This window comes from Rhinopithecus roxellana, chromosome 5 (assembly GCF_007565055.1).
Source record: "Rhinopithecus roxellana isolate Shanxi Qingling chromosome 5, ASM756505v1, whole genome shotgun sequence".
Taxonomy (NCBI): Eukaryota; Metazoa; Chordata; class Mammalia; order Primates; family Cercopithecidae; genus Rhinopithecus; species Rhinopithecus roxellana.
The window spans coordinates 62,320,936-62,342,420 of NC_044553.1; the positions used below are offsets into that span (position 1 = coordinate 62,320,936).

The following is a 21,485-nucleotide window of genomic DNA, read 5'->3' on the forward strand; positions in this document are numbered from 1 at the left end:
GCATGATCCACAGCACCTGGCCACTCTTTTTCTTTTAATCGAGACAGGGTTTTGCTGTTACCCAGGCTGGAGTGCAATGGTGCCCTCATGGCTCACTGCAGCCTTAACCTCCCTGGCTCAAGCGATCCTCCCACCTTAGCCTCCCAAGTAGCTGGGACTACAGGCACATGCCAACACACCAAGCTAATTTTTTCTGTTTTTTATAGAGACAGGGTTTTACTACGTTGACTAGGCTGGTCTCGAACTCCTGGGCTCAAGGGATCCTCCCACCTCAGCTTCCCAAATGTTGGGATTACAGGTGTAAGCCATCATGCCCATCTTGCCCTTCACTTTTTATTCCAAATGTCAACATTTGCTGAAAGTCTACTGTGTAAGCAAGCAATTGCACTGTATGATTCACTTCCTGAAGCCCTCCTCTGTTACTAAAATTCTGCCTGAAAGGAAGTAGAGAATAGTGGTTAAAGCCTGGAGACCTGGTAGTATGGTTTGGCTCTGTATCCCCATCCAAATCTCACCTTGAATTGTAATAATCCCCACATGTTGTGGGAGGGACCCGGTGGGAGGTAATTGAATCATGGAGATGGTTTCCCCCATGCTGTTCTCATGATAGTGAATGAGTTCTCACAAGATCTGATGGTTTTGTACATGTCTGGCATTTCCCCTGCTGGCACTTCGCCTTCTTGCTGCCCTGTGAAGAAGGTGCCTTTCTTCCCCTTTGCCTTCTGTCATGATTGTAAGTTTCCTGAGACCTTCCCAGCCATGCAGAACTGTGAGTCAATTAAACCTCTTTTCTTTATAAATTACCCAGTCTTGGGTATTTCTTTATAGCAGCTTGAGAATGGACTCAAACACCTGGGGTCCAAAATCTGAAATTCCCAGATCAAACCTGGCTGAGCAAAAAAATCACCAGCAGAGCTTTATGGAAAATAGAGACTTCTGGGTCCCACCCCTAAAAACCCTGATGGAGTTTATCTAGAATATGGCCCCACAAGAAAACAAATCCAATTTTCACAAAACTTCTGATCTAGGAGGATAAAATATATTAAGAACCACTGGGCTACCCTAAGGCATTGGTCTCTAAAGTGGGAGGGACACATCTGGGATGGGAGGACCAAGCTAATTAACAGGGGTGTGGGAAGAATGCATTGCAATAAGTACAAATACTTCCATTTGCATTTGTTTTCAGTTTAAATATTGTGAAGGAGATTCAGTTTTACTAATATTTCATATACTCACTGACTGGCCCCCTCAACGGGACTGTACGCTAGATTATAAGCAAAGTATCCTGAGGCAAGGATTGAGGTTCCAAATGCAGGGCTGTAGGTAGCAGCCACTCACTCATTCACTCCTTTCTCACTTCTTATTACATCATCCAATGTTAACTAAACCACCCTTTACAAAATGGGCATGTTCTGAAAGTATTGCTGCAAAGAAACTGAAGCTAGCAGACAGTGTTTAAAAGATAAGCACAGACAGCAATGAGAAAATGAAAGAGTTGACTGACCCTGGTGGCTCACACCTATAATCCCAGTGCTTTGGGAGGTCAAGGCAGGAGGATCACTGGAGGCCAGGAGTTCAAGGCCACAGTGAGCTATGATCATGCCACTGCAGTCCGGCCTGTCTGAATTTTTTAAAAAGAAAAGAAAATGGAAGAGTTGACCTGCCTCTTACTACTCTCGCAAGTTCATCATCAGTCATTTTATGAGGGAAAAGCAAAAATAATCTAATCAGATCTCAAAAAAATGAGTCAAAAGTGTTTCAGATATCAAGAAGACTGTTTGAAATAATCACCATTTAAAAGCATATTTTCTGGGCCAGGTGCATTGACTCACACCCGTAATTCTAACACTTTTGGAGACCGAAGCAGGAGGATCACTTGAAGCCAGGGGTTTGAGACCAGTCTGGACAACACAGAGAGAACTCATGTCTACAAAAAGGAGGAAAATTCACTGGGCATGGTGGCACATGCCTATAGTCTCACCTACTCAGAAGGCTGAGTCCCAGCTACCCTTGAGCCCTGGAGTTCAAGGCTACAATGAGCTATGATCATGCCACTGCACTCCAGCGTGGGTGACAGAGCAAGACCCTGTCTCAAAAAAAAAAATTAAAAGCATATTTTTATAGACATTTGTTAATATATAGTGTGTGTCTGGACTTGATTTTTTTTCCTAGTAGAATACCAAATGAAAAAGCTTGGGTAACACTGAATTAAGGAAGAAAAAGTTATTGCTCGTCTGTTTTGCCTCCTGCAAAGGCTGTGATCTCTGTTTCTGTTCAGCTCTTCATGGGTTCCCTGCCTCTGTGTCCTCCACAGCACAGTAGTAAACAGCAGCATCTGCCTCCCGCACCTGGAGGATGAGCAGCGATGAAGAGAATCGTTCATAGGTCATGTTGTATCGTCCCTGCTGAGAAGGCTTTGAGCCCTTAACAAGGAGTCTTGGTGCACATCCCGGGAAGTGAAGGTACCAGAAGAAGTTGTAAGCATTGGACACAGAGTGATTACAGAAGATTTCCACCATGGCTCCCTCCGAAGATGCCACTGTGGAAGGCTGAAACACTTGGTCCTTGCTTTCTGCAACTAAGAAAACAAAGAGGGCTGTCACTTTAATGGTACTATTTGGTTTGTTGATTGCCCCTTAGGTACAGTGAATATTAGATCTGACTTCTCTGTTTTTCTATTAAAAATGAGTCCAAATTTTAAAACAATTTCCTACACTTTTACAAAACCAAATCGTGAAGGAGCCTACTCACCATTCCACAGAGAGTTGAGGAGAAGTCCCAGCCACACTGTCCCCAGAGTGCCCTGCAGAGCCATGGCCAAAATGCAGTTGGTCTCACCAGAAAGCTTATTTAAGACTATCTGTTTTGCATTTTTTTCTTTGTGTCAGTGACATCATCAGCCAGAATCTACAACCTTTAGAAGGGTTGCTACAGTTGTGAGGCTGCATAGTAATGACTTCACTGTGCTTTGTTCTGACAAATTAATCTTAAAAGGGAATGCACCCTTTATAAGGTCACTGTGGTTGTGCAAATTTAGTATTCAAGGAGCTTCCTTTCTTCTCTAAGGGTATTAGAAGGAGTCACATAATTAATGGGGCACTGCTCCATTATACAAATTAAAGTGATATATTCACACAAAAAGTATGCTAAATCCCATCACATATGACATGATGACCTGCTAATGTGTTTAAAATAATTAGCATGAAATATTAGTAGCCGCAGTAGATGAGAAATGAATTTTTTTAAGGTACAAAAGTTACTGTGTAAATATGCTGATCAAAATTTGACTCCTTGCATTCAGGGTGATCTTTGGAACAAATATGGGAAAAAAACATCAGTTGTACTTTTTCTGTAAACAAAAGAAGCAAAAACTGCATTTGGAGATAATCTCTTTTGGTATAGTACCTGTCCTCATTTTGCAACTTGACACTGTTATTGTTATTAATATAGGGCTTACTACAAAGTTCTGTCTCCAGCTTTTATTATACTGTACAGGTTTCCTTGGGATTTTACTTGAAAAAGAAGAGGAAACAGTTTGTAGCAATTCGGTGTTTATTATACTGTAGGGTTTTTATGTAACCTCCGCCACCTAGTGGACTACATGGGAACTCATGAAAAATAATTTTTCCATGCACCCCCTAAGACAAGTGTTCACATCTTCTCATATCTTCTAGAGATTTCGTGTCCTTTGCTTTTGTTCAAACTATTTATCCTTATTCAATTTCCATAGGAATATGAAGGCTATCCAGATGAAATAATTGCCTTTTGGAAAAGCCTTCTGATTACTAAAAGATGTTCTTTATTCAGGTGAGTGGCTATTAAACATATACCTTCATGGAGTAACACACTTCTCTTTGGATGGTTGCTTTATGAATCCCCTTTGCTTTCTTAAATAGTCTTCTAGGTGAGAGAAAATCTGTTTCTTTCCTAATCTTTTCTCTTTTCTTAATGAGAGAGTCCTTAATAATGATAAGATGAGCCAGGAGCAGTGGCTCGAGCCCATAATCCCAGCACTTTGGGAGGCCAAGGTGAGTGGATCACCTGAGGTCAAGAGCTCAAGACCAGCCTGGCCAACATGGTGAAACGCCGTCTCTACTAAAAATATATAAATTACCTGGGCATGGTGGCAGGCGCCTGTGATCCCAGCTACTCGGGAGGCTGAGGCAGGAGAATCACTTGACCCCGGGAGGCAGAGGTTGCAGTGAGCCGAGATAGCACCACTTCACTCCAACCTGGGCAACAGAGCAAGACTCTGTCTAAAAATATAAAACATAATAATAAGATGATCATTTAGGTCCAACAGAAACCTTGTATTTATATTTATGACCTCAAAAAGCTTCCAAATAAAATACAGAATTCCAAAATGCCTCTAAAATGAGGGTAGAAAAATCAAAGGGAAGTGTACATGGATATATTTAGTGGAAGGACTAAGATCGCTACTATGATTAATTCGAGCTCTGAAATTTCTGACCACCAAAACACAGAGCGGAACACAAAATGAATACAATTTTCCAAGTAAGCTGATTAAGCCTTCAAGCAGCTTCTCACTGAAGCCAAGTAGTACAGAGCTATAGATAATCTAAAACTCTTTTTAGATGCTGGTTATGTACTTTTGGTTCAAAGTAGCTACTACACAGTATTTCAGCATGCACCACACTTACTTACGCAATCCTCTAGTGATGGAATTATGCCTGTAACTCCTGCAAACACAGCAATTAACTTTTTTTTTACATTTCACCTATTAACTATGTGAGAATTTCTCTAGGGTATGTCCCCAGCAAAGATTGTTCAATCATAGTACATACACATGCTTGATTTCACTACGGTAATGATTGAAAGTAGCTACAGCCACTTACACTTCTACCAGCAGTGCATGAGCATTCCAGTCTTTCCATAACCTCAACAACACTTAGTATTATAAAACTGTCTACTTTTACCAATCTACTGAGTGTAGAATCTCAAATTGCATTACTCTGATTATTAGTCAAATTGAGCTGTTTGTATTTCCCTTTCCCATATTATCTATACAAAGGATTGCACACTTTAAAATTAGTCCTCTAGTTTTTCTCAGTAAATCATAAGAATTTCTCATACATTAATTTTTGGCTGTATCCAAAATCACAAGTATCTTTTCCTAATATGGTTCCAGTCTATTAGCTTTGTCTATGGTGTCCTTTTTTTAATGGAAGTCCTTAATTTTGAAGGAATCAACATTATCATTTTTTTTCACTTAATTGAGCCTTAGGGATTTTGATTTAGAAATCATTCTTCACCCCAAAGCCACAAATACATTTCCCCACACTGTGTTTATTATCTTTCTAGATTTGTCTTTTACATTTAGGTTTTAATTCATCTAAAATTTACATCTGTGGAAGACCCAACTACTTTATTTTTCTCCATAGAGCAGGACAGTTTTAATAGCACAATCTACTAAATAATCCAGCATTCCCTACAGATTTGTGGCATCATGATTATCATATTAGAGTTACCTATGAACTTGATTCACAAAGTTACCCATTGAACTTCCTGAGTTTTATATTCATCTTGTTGTTTCTGTCTGCAATACTACTATACTATTTTTACTATCTTAGCTTTAGCAAGATCCTCTTTTTGTCAGTCAAATATTCAGATGTAATTTAATAAAATCTACTTAGCTAATTTAAGCAGAAAAGAAAGATATTAAGATACATTAAGTAGATCACAGACTCTCCAGCAGAGATAGGCAGTGAGAATTCAATGCTGTACAGCCAAAAACAATGTCTAAACACGGCACAGGGAAATCTCTAATCAATCAAATCTCACACTACTCACCTTAACACTACAAATTCACTCAACCAACAACAAGTACACTCTGTACTGAATATACAAAGCCCTTCCATTGCTGCCCGGAAAGTGCGAAGCATAGTCCCTACTGTATTAGCTATTCTTTCATTGCTATAAAGAAATACCTGAGACTGGATAACTTACAAAGAAAAGAGGTTTGACTGGCTCACAGTTCTGCAGGCTTTACAGGAAGTAAAGTGTTGGCATCTGATCAGCCTCTAGGGAGACCTCAGGAAGCTTACAGTCATGGTAGAAGGCAAAGGAGCAGCAGGCATGTAACATGGTGAAAGAAGGAGCAAATTGCGGGTGGGGGATACCACACACTTTTAAATGACCAGACCTCACAAGAACTCATTATCACAAAGACAGCCCTAAGCCATGAGGGATCTGCCCCTATGATCCAAATACATCCCATCAGGCCCCACCTACAGCACTGGGGATTAAATTTCAACATTTGAGTGGGGACAAATATCCAAACGATATCATCTGATGTATACACTAAAGAATATATCTGCAAACATACTACTGGAGGAAAATAACGAAGAGTAGTGCTGATAGTGGCTATCCCTGTCTTGCTTCTGACCAAAAAGAGAATGCAGCTACGATGTCTGCATTATTGAAGCTTCCTTTGTAACCTAATACATGCCCAATATTTTAGAATGTCCATTAGTGCTGGAAAAGAGTATGTATTTTCTGCACATCCCACAAAGTTCCTTTTGAACGTATTTCAATCCACTTCTATCTCCAAAATTCTGTCTCCACAGGGGGCTCAAAATCAGTATGAGGAGACAAGTGGAGAACAGATGGTATGCCTTCCTGCTCCAGTATTTTCTCATCTCTTCACCTTAACCTCTTTACTCATCCAAATTTTCTCTCCTCTCCCCAAGTTACAAAAAAAATAGGTCTCATCTATGAAAGGAGAAAAATTAATTCAGGTGGAGAGAGACAAAGAAAGAAATAAGGAGGATGGAGATCTTGGTAGTTTCACAAACAGCAGCCACCCAAAATGTCATCGTTTAGCTTGAAAAGACATTTTGAAATGATCTATATCCAACATACCTGGGACTTAAATGCAATATTTATAACAAGATATAATTCTAATTCATTTGAATTCCTCCAAAGTTCTAAGAGAACTTCACTGGTTTAGGACAGTGATTAGAGAAGAAAATAACACCAAGTAGGATTCAAAGAAGAAAGAATAGGCTTAATATTACAGGGAGAGGTATCTGGGGATAGTGTGGGAGATAAATAAAGGAAAAAATGGTAAAACCCCCCAAGATGGCAAAAGGTAACATACAACAAAAATGGGACTTTATCTGTCAGTTATTCAAATAGACTTCAATAAAGTCTACTGAAAAATAATTACTTGCTGTAATTGGATTTTGTGGGAAATGATGAAGAGACTGTGCTCTGTGAAGAAAATTGATTGAGGCCTGACAGAATAGCATGAGTGAGGTCAGTGAGAATAGCAGCATAACGATAAAAAACCAAAGGCAATGACAACACCAAAAATAATTGTCAAAATGACTTATTCTGGCCAAGCACAGTGGCTCATGCCTATAAACCCCGCATTTTGGGAGGCTGAGGCAGGCAGGCAGATCACTTGAGGTCAGGAATTCGGGACCAGCTTCGCAACATGGTGAAACCCTCTCTCTACCAAAAATACAAAATTTAGCTGGGCATGGTGGCACACGCCTGTAATTTCAGCTACTCAGGAGGCTGAAGCATGAGAATCACCTGAACCCAGGAGACATACTTTGCAGTGAGCCAAGATCGTGCCACTGCACTCCAGCCTGGGTGACAGAGTGAGACTCTATCTCAAAAACAAATAAATAAATAAATAACTTTTTCTGAACTCTGGAAATTAACAAAAGACTTGCAGTAATTCAAGAAGCGTTTACTCAGGAAAACTGGCTGTATCTAGATAAGAACAGTGAGCAGCAACTCTGTGGTGTTTACATTTGCCCTGTTCTCTTCTTCCTCTCCCCAGCTCTCCAATAGCCTTGAAAACCACAGCACTGCCACATGGTGAGAAACAGCAGCCTTGAAGCTACTAGAGAGGGCAAAGCTGGTTTGGAGCTCCTCAAAAACATAGTTCTCAGAGAATTGTTATTATTTGACCTGTCTGGCACATTCCTGCAACTTCCATTGGCAAGACTTGCCTCTGTTTATCTTATTCAGAACTTTCTCATTGCAAACAACCTTTCTGGAGGGGAGGGGGTGGAAAACAATAAGCACCAATTATTTAACATTGCCACTGCCTGAGGAGATGATAATAGTGGAACAAACAAGAAACTGACCAATACACTTAAAGGAAAAGCTCAATAATGAAATGTCCATAGGGGGCTCTGAAAAACTCCAACATATTCCGAAACTCTAGAAAGCACAAGCACACAGAAGGCTATATACATGCCAAAGGCCATTTGAAGACGTAGGAAAGATTTAAGAAGTACCTAATATCTCACCTAAGACCTACCTTGAAACTCTGTGATAGCAAGAAGTGAAGGCTAAGGCAGAGTTGCAAACCGCCTGGCTAAATATTGAAAGTCCAGTGAAACCCATATACAAAGCCCATCAGTGAAGGATAAGAGAACTACTGGTTCCAGACACTTAAGGAAATCTCTGTCCAATCATTAGCTGACCATTAAGCTAAACAAGCAGAGACTTTAATGGCCACACATGACAAAGAATACAGACTTTACAAATGTGTTCAGGAAAGTCAGTAAACAAACTGATAGCAAACACAATAACAAGCAGCAGCAACAAACACCGAGGGAGTAAGTGACATTTCCAGAGTTGCCACTTTATTTGAAATATTAATATCTCTCAAAAAATGATAAAATTTTAAAGATAAATAAATGAATAAAATGTTTCAATGCAAAAGTAAAATAAAATATCCATATCCAGTTTTCAACAAAAAAAAAGATAAAACATGCAAAGAAACAAGAAGATATGGTCTACAGAAAAGTCAAACAAAAAAAGGAAAGTTTAAGGAAGCTAGATATTGAAATTATGAGGCAAAGACTTTAAATCAGCTATTTTAAACATGTTCAAAGAACTTTTAAAAATCACAAATAAGGAACTAAGAGAATATAAGAATTATGTCTCACTAACTACAAAATACCAATGAAGAGATAGAAATTGTAACAAAAGAACCAAATAAAAAATTAACAAATTTAAAAGGATTAAAACTATATAATTTTCTCCTACCATAATGAAATTAAATTAAAAGTTAAAAAGGAAATTTGGGAAATTCACAAATATGTGAAAATTAAACAACACACTCCTAAATAAACAATGACTCAAAGAAGAAATCACGAGTGAAATAGAAAAATAATTTGAGATTAAAGGAAACAAAAACACACCCAAAAAATCCATAGCAAAACTTATGATATGCAGCTAAAGCACTGCTTAAAGGGAAATTTATAAACACCAAATTATAAAAAGAAAAAATATTAAATTAATCATCTGTTTACCTTAAACTAAAAATAAAGGAGCAAACTAAACCTAAAGCAAAAAGAAGTAAGGAAATAATAAAGACTAAAGTGGAGATAAATGAAATAGAGATTATAAAAGCAATAGAGAAAAACAAATTAAACCAAAAATGTCTTCTTTGAAAAGATCAAGAAAATTGACAAAGTTTTTGTCATGCTAAATTAACCAATAAAAAAAACACCGAAATGACTAAAATCAGGAATAGAAACATTACTACCAATTTTACGGAAATAAAAATGATTATAAGGGAATGCTATGAATAGCAATGACATATGCCAACAAATTGGATAATCTGGATGAGAAGACAAATGCTTAGAAAGATGCAAAGTACCAGAACTGACTCAAGAAGAAATAGAAAATCCAAACAGATCTATAACAAGATCAAATAAGTAAACAAAAAATATTCCGCAAAGTCAAGTCCAGGCTTAGGAAGCTTCACTAGTGAATTGTATCAGATGTTTAAAGAATTAGCCCCAATCCTTCACAAACTCTTCCAAAACATGAAAGGAGACAATACTTCCCATTTTGCAATTATAAGGGAACATTGCTTAAAACTTTCACAATATTTCTCAAGCCTGATTTGCCTAATACTTCCCAGACTACATCTTTTTATTCTTCTTTCTCGACTTTTCTCTCTTTTCATAAGAATTCCCTAAGGTTCCATTTTCAGACCTTTAATTTCTGCCCTTTCTCAATCAGTCCTACCTGTGTCTTTGGTAGTCATTTCAAAGACAAATTTTAGGGAAGTAGATGAGCCATTTGTTTTTGAATAAATATCTAATCTGACATGGTTTTGCCTATAGTCATGCAAGTGTGTACTGTCCCACCCCAGGAGAACTATTCACATCACAGACCCATAGATTTTAATTTCCATTACAATTTTTAGGCAAATAGTAGTAAAGCAACTTTATCTCATAAAAATCAGTAAATGCAAACATGCTATAACTAACTGTAACTCACAAAGAATGTTATGATGACCCTAACTCTGACATCCCTAGTGAGTTGGGACTGCAAAGGAAACTGATGAACTCCTAAGAGAATATTAGTTTTCTTTACTCAAGAGATCTTATTATTAAAGAAGTCAAAATCTAACTTCTTTTCACACAAAACCTGCCTCTCTTTCTGACTTTCAATTTTAGTATTTGTTTCTAACATTCACCTAGAGTTTAAATCAGCTAGCTCTCTCCACCCCCAATCTATTCTATACAGTAGAATAAGATTAATCTGCCTCTGAAATACAACAAGTGTCACGTATAAGGGAGTTGATGATATTTGCAGACTGCAAACAGGAAGTGGTGTCACCAGGTGTGCAAAGGTAGCTTAGCATAGCCTTTTGAGCTAACCTGCTTGCTCTAATGGTAAGCCGTTTCTACTTTTGCTCCAGGAATCTATTCTAAAGCAACATGTACAAACTCTACAAAGATTTTCTAATCTTCTGTCATTTCTTGTTTAGTGTTTCCAAAATCAGAGCAGTAATTCTGAGTTCCTTTTTCATCTTTCTTCCAGAATTCACCTCTGAATGCTAAACAGTTTCCTCCTGAGTATGACTAGACTGTATGATTCTCTGCCTCCTAGATATTCTCTGTGTACATAGCTTGGTTCATTGACCACATTAATTAATTTACATGCTAATCACTTCAAAACCGCAACAGTTTTAATAAGGTCCTCTGGGGAAAGCCAGCTTCCTTTGTTAAATACTCTTCTTACCACAGAGAAGCATTTAGAGACCAAAGAGTAATCAGTGAGCGTAAGAGTTCTAATGAATCACCAGAGGCATCCCTTGGTCTTATCTATGATAATGGCATGACCAGAGAAACACAGGGGATTAATTAAAAAGTTGCATTTTCCTCTAGGTCTTCTTAAGAGGCAGTCTCTACTGACCTGTAACTTGTCAAAAGTAACCAAACTCTAGTCTTCTTGCTTCCAGAACTTGTGTGTGTTTGATTATAAACAATCAACCTCTTGAGTGCCATTCGACCCAGCAGAGCAGAAGCAAATTAGTACCCTGTAACCCTCTCTGCACAGCTTCCTTCATCATTAAGAGAAAACACGGTGTGCAAAGAAGACTTCTAATCTAAATTATAGCACCTTCTTCACCAGGACTCTATGCATGGTAGTTAGTCCATACAACTCACTTACTATTTTAATTTCCCACTGAATTGGCCTGTTGTCTTAGGCCCAATTGGAGATGTGATTCAAGATAATAAATTATTATCCAAAAAATCTGAAGTTGAAAGAAGTCTTAGAGTTGACCTTTGCAGGAGAGAAAGCAAAAGTCCAGAAGATTACACAACTAATCTAAGATCATAAAGTTTGTGATTAAACAAGGTTTACAGCTTGAATCCTAGTCTCCTAGTAAAGTGTTTTTCCAAAAAAAATTACAAGTCTCTGTCACCTGAAGACAAGCCTGGAAAAAAGTTAAGGGATTGCTTCAATTAAATTGCAGTTAGAAAAATATGAGGCCCTATCATTTCTTCCTCTGGAATTTTGAAATCTCTGGTAGTTTCCCTTTCCTTTCCATTCTCATTGCCTTGTTTTTATTAACTCATGCTCCTAATGCTACCATACTCTCCTTGCTTTGGCATCCAGAATTCAGTGATTACTATTTCTATTTATCCTTCACATCACTGCTAAATAATCTTTCTAAAAGGAGATCATGTCACAACTGATTTAATAATGTAATTGTTCTTCTTAATTACCTATGCTGTATTAAGTGAGGTGAGGGGTCTAGTTAGATTTTTTTGCCCCATTTATCTATTTAATAACTTCAAAATACTTGGTTTAAATCTGCCTACTTTATTGATTTATACTCTCCTTTTTATCACATATTAGATTTTAGGCATAGCAGCATTTATTTCTGTGCTGTTGTCGTTGTCGTTCCATGCATCTTTTAGTTAGTTGCCTATACTTTACTTTGTTTTGACAATCATGTGCTTATACGTTGGAAAAACAAACTGTGGTATAGCCACGCAATGCAATTCTACTCAGGAGTAAAGGTGAGTGAACCATTGATAAAAGAAGTGACATAAAAGAATCTCAAAATGATTATGCTGAGTAAAAAATAAAAATTAAAAAAAAAGACCAAAAGAAGTATATATTGTTCATTTACATAAAAGTCTAGAAATTCTGGAAATTTTAAACCAATCTACAGTGATAGAAAGTGCATTCATGGTTGCTTGGTAAAGGAAGATGAGGGCAAAAAGAGAAAAAGGGGGTCACAAGAGGGCACAAGAAAACTTTTGTGATTGATGATTATGTTAATCAATTTGATTGTGGTGGTGGTGTCTTGGGTGTATACATATGTCAGAATTTATCAAACTGTGTACTTTAAATATATTCAATTTATTGCATGACAGCTATACCCTAAAAAGGACATTACGGGGGGAAAAGGGCTTTCTGAAATAACCATTATGAGGTCACTGGTGACCTTCAATGGAACGGGTTCCATAAGATAGTGAGTGTGGAAATCCAATTGCAAGACATAAAATTACATAAAAGTATGTAATTATTACATAAAAGTACTAGATACAATTTCAATTTTCTTAAATTTATTGAGACTTGTTTTGTGGCCTATCATATGGTCTTTCCTGGAGAACGCTCTGTGTGCTGATGAATAGAATGTATATTTTGCAGTTGTTGGGTAGAATATTCTGTAAATACCTGGTAAGCTCATTTGTTCTAGGATATAGTTTAAATTCATTGTTTCTTTGTTGACTTTCTGTCTTGATGACTTGTCTAGTGCTGTTAGTGAAGGATTGAAGTCCCCTCCTCTTATTGTGTTGTTGTCTGTCTCATCTCTTAGGTCTAGTAGTAATTGTTTTATAAATTTGGGAGCTCCAGTGTTAGGAACATATATATTTAGGATTGTGATATTTTCCTGTTGGACAATTCTTTCATCATTATATAATGACCCTCTTTGTCTTTTTTAACTACTGTTGCTTTAAAGTTTGTTTTGTCTGATATAAGAATAGCTACTCCTGCTTTAGCATTCATTTGCATGGAATATCTTTTTCCACCCCTTTACCTTAAGTTTATGAGTCCTTTTGTGTCAGGTGAGTCTCTTGAAGACAGCAGATACTTGGTTGGTGAATTCTTATCCATTTTGCCATGCTGTATCTTTTAAGTGGAACACTTAGGCCATTTACATTCAATGTTAGTATTGAGATATTAGGTACCATTTTATTCATCGTGCTATTTGTTGCATGAATACCTTGGTTTTTGTTATATTTTTGTTTTACAGATCCTGTGAGATTTATGTTTTAAGGAGGTTCTATTTTGGTGTATTTCTAGGATTTGTTTCAAGATTTAGAGGTCCTTTTAGCAGTTCTTGTAGTGTTGGCTTGGTAGTGGTGAATTCTCTCAGCATTTATTTGTCCAAAAAAGACTAGCTTTCTTTTATTTATGAATCTTAGTTTCACTGGATACAAAATCCTTTGCTGATAATTGTTTTGTTTAAGGACCCTGAAGATAGGGCCCCAATCCCTTCTAGCTTGTAGGATTTCTGCTGAGAAATCTATTATTAATATGAGAGGTTTTCCTTTATAGGTTACCTGGTGCTTTTACCTCACAACTCTTAAGATTCTTCCCTTCATCTTGACTTTACATAATCTGATGACTATGTGCCCAGGTGATAATCTTCTTTGCAATAAATTTGGCAGGTGTTCTTTGAGCTTCTTGTATTTGGATGTCTAGATCTCCAGCAAGGCTGTAGAAGTTTTTCTCGATTATTCACTCAAATATGTTTTCCAAACTTTTGATTTCTCTTCTTCCTCATGAACAGCAATTATTCTTAGGTTTGGTCATTTAATATAATCCCAGACTTCCTGGAGGCTTTGTTAACTTTTTTAATTCTTTTTTCTTAGTCTTTGTTAGATTGTGTTAATTTGAAAGCCTTGTCTTTGAGCTCCAAGCTTCTTTCTCTGCCTGTTCAACTCCATTGCTGAGACTTTCCAGTGCATTTTGCATTTCTCTAAGTGTGCCTTTTCGTTTCCAGAAGTTGTGATTGTCGTTTATTTATGCTATCTATTTCACTGAATATTTTTTCTTTCATATCTTGTATCTTTTTTAATTTCACTAAGTTGGACTTCACCTTTCTCTGGTGCCTCCTTGATTAACTTAATAATTGATCTTCTGAATTATTTTTCTGGCAATTCAGGGATTTTTATCTTGGTTTGGATCCATTGCTAGTGATCCAGTGTGATCTTTTGGGGGTGTTAAAGAATCTTGTTTTTTGGTATTACCACAACTGTTTTTCTGGTTCCTTCTCATTTGGGTAGACTATGTCAGAAAGAAGATCTGGGGCTCAAGGGCTGATATTCAGATTTATTTGTCCCATGATGTGTTTCCTTGATGTCTGCTATCTCCCTTCCCATGGGGATGTGGATTCCTGGGAACCAAACTGTAGTGATTGTTTTTCTCTTCTGGATCTAGCCACCCAGTGGAGCTACTGGGCTCTGGGCTGGTACTGTGCGGGGGGTGTCTGCACAGAGTCTTGTGATGTGAACCATCTTCAGGAGTCTCAGACATGGATAGCAGCACCTGCTCCAGTGGAGGTAGCAGGGAGGGAAATGGACTCTGTGAGCGTCCTTAGTTATAGTTTTGCCTATTGTACTAGTCTTGTGTTGGTTGGCCTCCAGCCAGGAGGTGGTGTTTTCAAGAGAGCATCAGCTGTGGTAGTGAAAGGAGGACCAGGCAGTGGGCAGGGTCCTAGAGCTCCTAAAAGAATGTGTCCTTGGCCGGGCGCGGTGGCTCAAGCCTGTAATCCCAGCACTTTGGGAGGCCGAGACGGGCGGATCACGAGGTCAGGAGATCGAGACCATCCTGGCTAACATGGTGAAACCCCGTCTCTACTAAAAATACAAAAAACTAGCCGGGCGACCTGGCGGGCGCCTGTAGTCCCAGCTACTCGGGAGGCTGAGGCAGGAGAATGGCGTGAACCCGGGAGGCGGAGCTTGCAGTGAGCGGAGATCCGGCCACTGCACTCCAGCCTGGGCGACAGAGCGAGACTCCATCTCAAAAAAAAAAAAAAAAAAAAAAAAAAAAAAAAAAATGTGTCCTTTGTCTTCAGCTACCAGGGCATGTAGACAAGGATCATCAGGTGGGGGCAGAGCTAGGCATATCTGAACTCGGACTATCCTTGGGCGGGGCTTGCTGAGGCTGCTGTGGGAGATGGGAGTGTAGTTCTGAGGGCAATGAAGTTGCTTGGCTGGTCTCACTCCCAGCATTTTAGTGCCCCCACCAACAGCACCAAGTGCTTTTGATGCCCTCCTAACAACATCAAGTTTATTTCCAGGCAGAGGGTGAGCAGAACTGAGAACTTGCCCCAGGCTACCAGTCTCCTGGCTGAGAAAGCAAACAGAGCTTTCAGGTTTCACACCTTTCCACCTGCTTCAGCTTCTGTGCTGTGTCTGCACTCTCAATTTCCCCCTCCCCTGAATTCAGTCCAGAAAACTCTGAGTTGAGTCAAAACTGTTACAAAGTTCAGCTGGATGTTTCCTCCTCCCTGTGGTCTTTTCCCAGTTCCTCTGGCAGCCCTCCCCAAGGACCTCTGTGGAACAAAGTTAGAAATAGCTTCCCTGGGGACTGAGATTACCCACAGGACTCTCCCTACTGCTTCTTCTACCCCTGTATTTCCCTCCACTCTCTAAATTTGTCTCAGTTCCAGGTAAGGTTAAACATACTATCTTTGCAGCAACACTAACTATGAGAAAACTCTATACCTATTAAACAGTCATTCTCCACTTCTCCTCCTCATCCACTGGTAAACACCAGACTACTTTCTGACTCTACAAATTCACCTATTCTGGATGTTCGATATAAATAGAATCATACAACAGGTGATATTTTATGTCTGGTTTCTTTAGCTTAGCATAAAGCTTTTGAAGGTCAATCAGTACTTCATTTGTTTTTGTGGCTTAATAATATTCTTTTTGTAGCTCTATCACATTTTGTTTATTCATTCACTGATGGACATTTGGCTTGTTCCCATCTTTTGGCTGTTGTCAATAATGCTACTATAAACATTCATATATACCTTTTTTCAATTCTTTTGGTTATATATCTAGGATTGAAATTGTTGGATCATATTATAATTCTATATTTAACTTTTGAGGAACAACCAAACTGTTTTCCACAATGGCCGCACCATTTTACATTTCCACCAGCAATTGATGAGGTTTCCAAATTCTCCACATTCTCACCAACACTTACTTTCATTTTTTCTAAATTATAGCCATCCTACTTGAGTGTGAAGTGGTATAATTTGCAATTCTCTGATGACTAAAAATGTTGAGTACTTTTTATATGTTTGTTGGTCATTTGTACATCTTCTTTGTAAAAATGTCTATTAAAGTCTTTTGCCAATTTTTAATCAGATTGTTTGTCTATTTGGGGTTGGGCTATAGGAGTGCTTTATTCTACATACTAGAACCTTGTCAAATAAATTATTCATAAATATTTTCTCCCATCCTTTAGATTTTCTTCTTACTTTCTTGGTATGTCCTTTTACAGACAAATGTTATTAATCTTGAAGAAGTCCAATGTATCTACTTTACCTTGTATTGCTTGTGTTTTGAGTGTCATTTCTCTCTTTTTTTATTAATACTTTAAGTTCTAGGGCACATGTGCACAACGTGCAGGTTTGTTACATATGTATACATGTGCCATGTTGGTGTGCTGCACCCATTAACTCATCATTTACATTAGGTATTTCTTCTAATGCTATCACTCCCGCCTCCCTTCACCCCATGACAGGCCCCAGTGTGTGATGTTCCCCTTCCTGTGTCCAAGTATTCTCATTGTTCAATTCCTACCTATGAGTGAGAACATGCAGTGTTTGGTTTTCTGTCCTTGCGATAGTTTCCTGAGAATGATGGGTTCCAGCTTCATCCATGTCCCTGCAAAGGACATGAACTCATCCTTTTTTATGACTGCATAGTGTTCCATGGTGTATATGCGCCACATTTTCTTAATCCAGTCTATCATTTATGGGCATTTGGGTTGATTCCAAGTCTTTGCTATTGTGAATAGTGCCACAATAAACATACATGTGCATGTGTCTTTATAGCAGCATGATTTATAATCCTTTGGGTATATACCCAGTAAGGGGATGGCTGGGTCAAATGGTATTTCTAGTTCTAGATCCTTGAGGAATCGCCGCACTGTCTTCCACAATGATTGAACTAGTTTACAGTCCCACCAACAGTGTAAAAGCATTCCTATTTCTTCACATCCTCTCCAGCACCTGTTGTTTCCTGACTTTTTAATGATTGCAATTCTAACTGGTGTGAGATGGTATCTCATTGTGGTTTTGATTTGCATTTCTCTGATGGCCAGTGATGATGAGCAATTTTTCATGTGTCTGTAGGCTGCATAAATGTCTTCTTTTGAGAAGTGTCTGTTCATATCCTTCACCCACTTTTTGATGGGGTTGTTTGATTTTTTCCTGTAAATTTGTTTAAGTTCTTTGTAGATTCTGGATATTAGCCCTTTGTCATGGGTTGATTGCAAAAATTTTCTCCCATTCTTGGCTGTGGGTTTGTCATAAATAGCTCTTATGATTTTGAGATATGTCCCATCAATACCTAACTTACTGAGAGTTTTTAGCATGAAGGGCTGTTGAATCTTGTTGAAGGCCTTTTCTGCATCTGTTGAGATAATCGTGTGGTTTTTGTCTTTGGTTCTGTTTATATGCTGGATTACATTTATTGATTTGCATATGTTGAACCAGTCTTGCATCCCTGGGATGAAGCCCACTTGATCATGGTGGATAAGCTTTTTGATGTGCTGCTGGATTCTGTTTGCCAGTATTTTACTGAGGATTTTTGCACTGATGTTCGTCAGGGATATTGGTCTAAAATTCTCTTTTTTTGTTGTGTCTGTGCCAGGCTTTGATATCAGGATGATGCTGGCTTCATAAAATGAGTTAGGGAGGATTCCCTCTTTTTTTATCGATTGGAATAGTTTCAGAAGGAATGGTACCAGCTCCTTCTTGTACCTCTGGTAGAATTCGGCTAGGAATCTTTCTGGTCCTGGACCTTTTTTGGCTGGTAAGCTATTAATTATTGCCTCAATTTCAGAGCCTGTTATTGGTCTATTCAGGGATTCGACTTCTTCCTGGTTTAGTCTTGAAAGGGTGTATGTGTCCAGAGATTTATCAATTTCTTCTAGATTTTCTAGTTTATTTGCATAGAGGTGTTTATAGAGGTATATTCTCTGATGGTAGTTTGCATTTCTGTGGGATCAGTGGTGATATCCCCTTTATCATTTTTATTGCATCTATTTGATTCTTCTCTCTTTTCTTCTTTATTAGTCTTGCTAGCGGTCTGTCAATTGTGTTGATCTTTTCAAAAAACCAGCTCCCGGTTTCACTGATTTTTTGAAGGGTTTTTTGTGTCTTTATCTCCTTCAGTTCTACTCTGATCTTATTTATTTCTTGCCTTCTGCTAGCTTTTGAATGTGTTTGCTCTTGCATCTCTAGTTCTTTTAATTGTGATGTTAGGGTGTCATTTTAGATCTTTCCTGCTTTCTCTTGTGGACATTTAGTGCTATAAATTTCCCTCTACACACTGCTTTAAATGTATCCCAGAGATTCTGGTATGTTGTGTCTTTGTTCTCATTCGTTTCAAAGAACATCTTTATTTCTGCCTTCATTTCTTTATGTACCCAGTAGTCATTCAGGAGCAGGTTGTTCAATTTCCATGTAGTTGAGTGGTTTTGAGTGAGTTTCTTATTCCTGAGTTCTAGTTTGAGTGCACTGTGGTCTGAGAGACAGTTTGTTATAATTTCTGTTCTTTTACGTTTGCTGAGTAGTGCTTTACTTCCAACTATGTGGTCAGTTTTGAAATAAGTGCAATGTGGTGCTGAGAAGAATGTACATTCTGTTGATTTGGGGTGGAGAGTTCTGTAGATGTCTATTAGGTCTGCTTGGTGCAGACCTGAGTTCAATTCCAGGATATCCTAGTTAACTTTCTGTCTCGTTGATCTGTCTAATGTTGACAGTGGGGGTTTAAGGTCTCCCATTATTATTGTGTGGGAGTCTAAGTCTCTCTGTAGTTCTCTAAGGACTTGCTTTATGAATCTGGGTGCTCCTGTATTGGGTGCATATATATTTAGGATAGTTTGCTCTTCTTGACAAATTGATCCCTTTACCATTATGTAATGGCCTTCTTTATCTCGTTTGAACTTTGTTGGTTTAAAGTCTCTTTTGTCAGAGACTAGGATTACAACCCTTGCCTTTTTTGTTTTCCATTTGCTTGGTCCATCTTCCTCCATCCCTTTATTTTGAGCCTATGTGTGTCTCTGCACATGAGATGGGTCTCCTGAATACAGCACACTGATGCGTCTTGACTCTTTATCCAGTTTGCCAGTCTGCATCTTTTAATTGGAGCATTTAGCCCATATACTTTTAAGGTTAATATTGTTATGTGTGAATTTGATCCTGTCGTTATGATGTTAGCTGGTTATTTTGCTCGTTAGTTGATGCAGTTTCTTCCTAGCATCAATGGGCTTTACAATTTGGCATGTTTTTGCAGTGGCTGCTACCACTTGTTCCTTTCCATGTTTAGTGCTTCCTTCAGGAGCTCTTGTAAGGCAGGCCTGGTGGTGACAAAATCTCTAAGCATTTGCTTGTCTGTAAAGGATTTTATTTCTCCTTCACTTATGAAGCATAGTTTGGCTGGATATGAAATTCTGGGTTGAAAATTCTTTTCTTTAAGAACGTTGAATATTGGCCCCCACTCTCTTCTGGCTTATAGAGTTTCTGCCAAGAGATCCACTGTTAGTCTGATAGGCTTCCCTTTGTGGGTAAACCCGACCTTTCTCTCTGGCTGCCCTTAACATTTTTTCCTTCATTTCAGCTTTGGTGAATCTCACTATTATGTGTCTTAGAGTTGCTCTTCTCGAGGAGTATCTTTGTGGCATTCTCTGTATTTCCTGAGTTTGAATGTTGGCCTGCCTTGCTAGGTTGAGGAAGTTCTCCTGGATAATATCCTGCAGAGTGTTTTCCAACTTGGTTCCATTCTCCCCGTCACTTTCAGATACACCAATCAGATGTAGATTTGGTCTTTTCACATAGTCCCATATTTCTTGGAGGCTTTGTTCATTTGTTTTTACTCTTTTTTTCTCTAAACTTCTCACTTCATTTCATTCATTTGATCTTCAATCACTGATCTCCTTTCTTCCAGTTGATTGAATCAGCTACTGAAGCTTGTGCATGCATCACATTCTTATGCCATGGTGTTCAGCTAGCTCCATCAGGTCATTTAAGGACTTCTCTACACTTGTTATTCTAGTTAGCCATTCATCTAATCTTTTTTCAAGGTTGTTAGCTTCTTTTCGATGAGTTCAAACATCCTCCTTTAGCTCAGAGAAGTTTACTATTACCAATTGTCTGAAGCCTTCTTCTCTCAACTCATCAAAGCCATTCTCCATCCAGCTTTGTTCCATTGCTGGTGAGGAGCTGCGTTCCTTTGGAGGAGAAGAGGCACTCTGATTTTTTAGAATTTTCAGGTTTTCTGCTCTGGTTTCTCCCCATCTTTGCGATTTTATCTACCTTTGGTCTTTGATGGTGGTGACATACAGATGGGGTTTTGGTGTGGATGTCCTTTCTGTTTGTTAGTTTTCCTTCTAACAGTCAGGACCCTCAGCTGCAGGTCTGTTGGAGTTTGCTGGAGGTCTGCTCCAGACCCTGTTTGCCTGGGTATTACCAGAGGAGGCTGCAGAACAGCAAATGCTGCTGCCTGATCGTTCCTCTGGAAGCTTCGTCTCAGAGGGGCACCCGGCCGTGTGAGGTGTCAGTCGGCCCCTACTTGGGGGTGCCTCCCAATTAGGCTACTCAGGGGTCAGGGATCCACTTGTGGAGGCAGTCTGCCCGTTCTCAGATCTCAAACTCTGTGCTGGGAGAACCACTACTCTCTTCAAAGCTGTCAGACAGGGACGTTTAAGTCTGCAGAAGTTTCTGCTGCCTTTTGTTCAGCCATGCCCTGCCCCCAGAGGTGGAGTCTACAGAGGCAGGCAAGCCTCTTTGAGCTGCTGTGGGCTCCACCCAGTTTGAGCTTCCTGGCCACTTTGTTTACCTACTCAAGCCTCAGCAATGGCGGGTGCCCCTCCTTGGGGTGTCATTTCTAAGAATCTAGTGCCAAGTCCTAGGTCATAAAGATTTACTCCTG

General features: G+C 38.8%; 1 gene segment (V, D, J or C); it reads right to left on the reverse strand.

Annotated features, from left to right (window-relative positions):
* Positions 1 to 2,153: 2,153 nt before the first annotated feature.
* LOC104656295 lies at positions 2,154 to 2,964 on the reverse strand. The segment is given in 2 exon segments: positions 2,154 to 2,578; positions 2,752 to 2,964. Coding segments are annotated over 2 exon segments (360 nt in total).
* Positions 2,965 to 21,485: the final 18,521 nt, after the last annotated feature.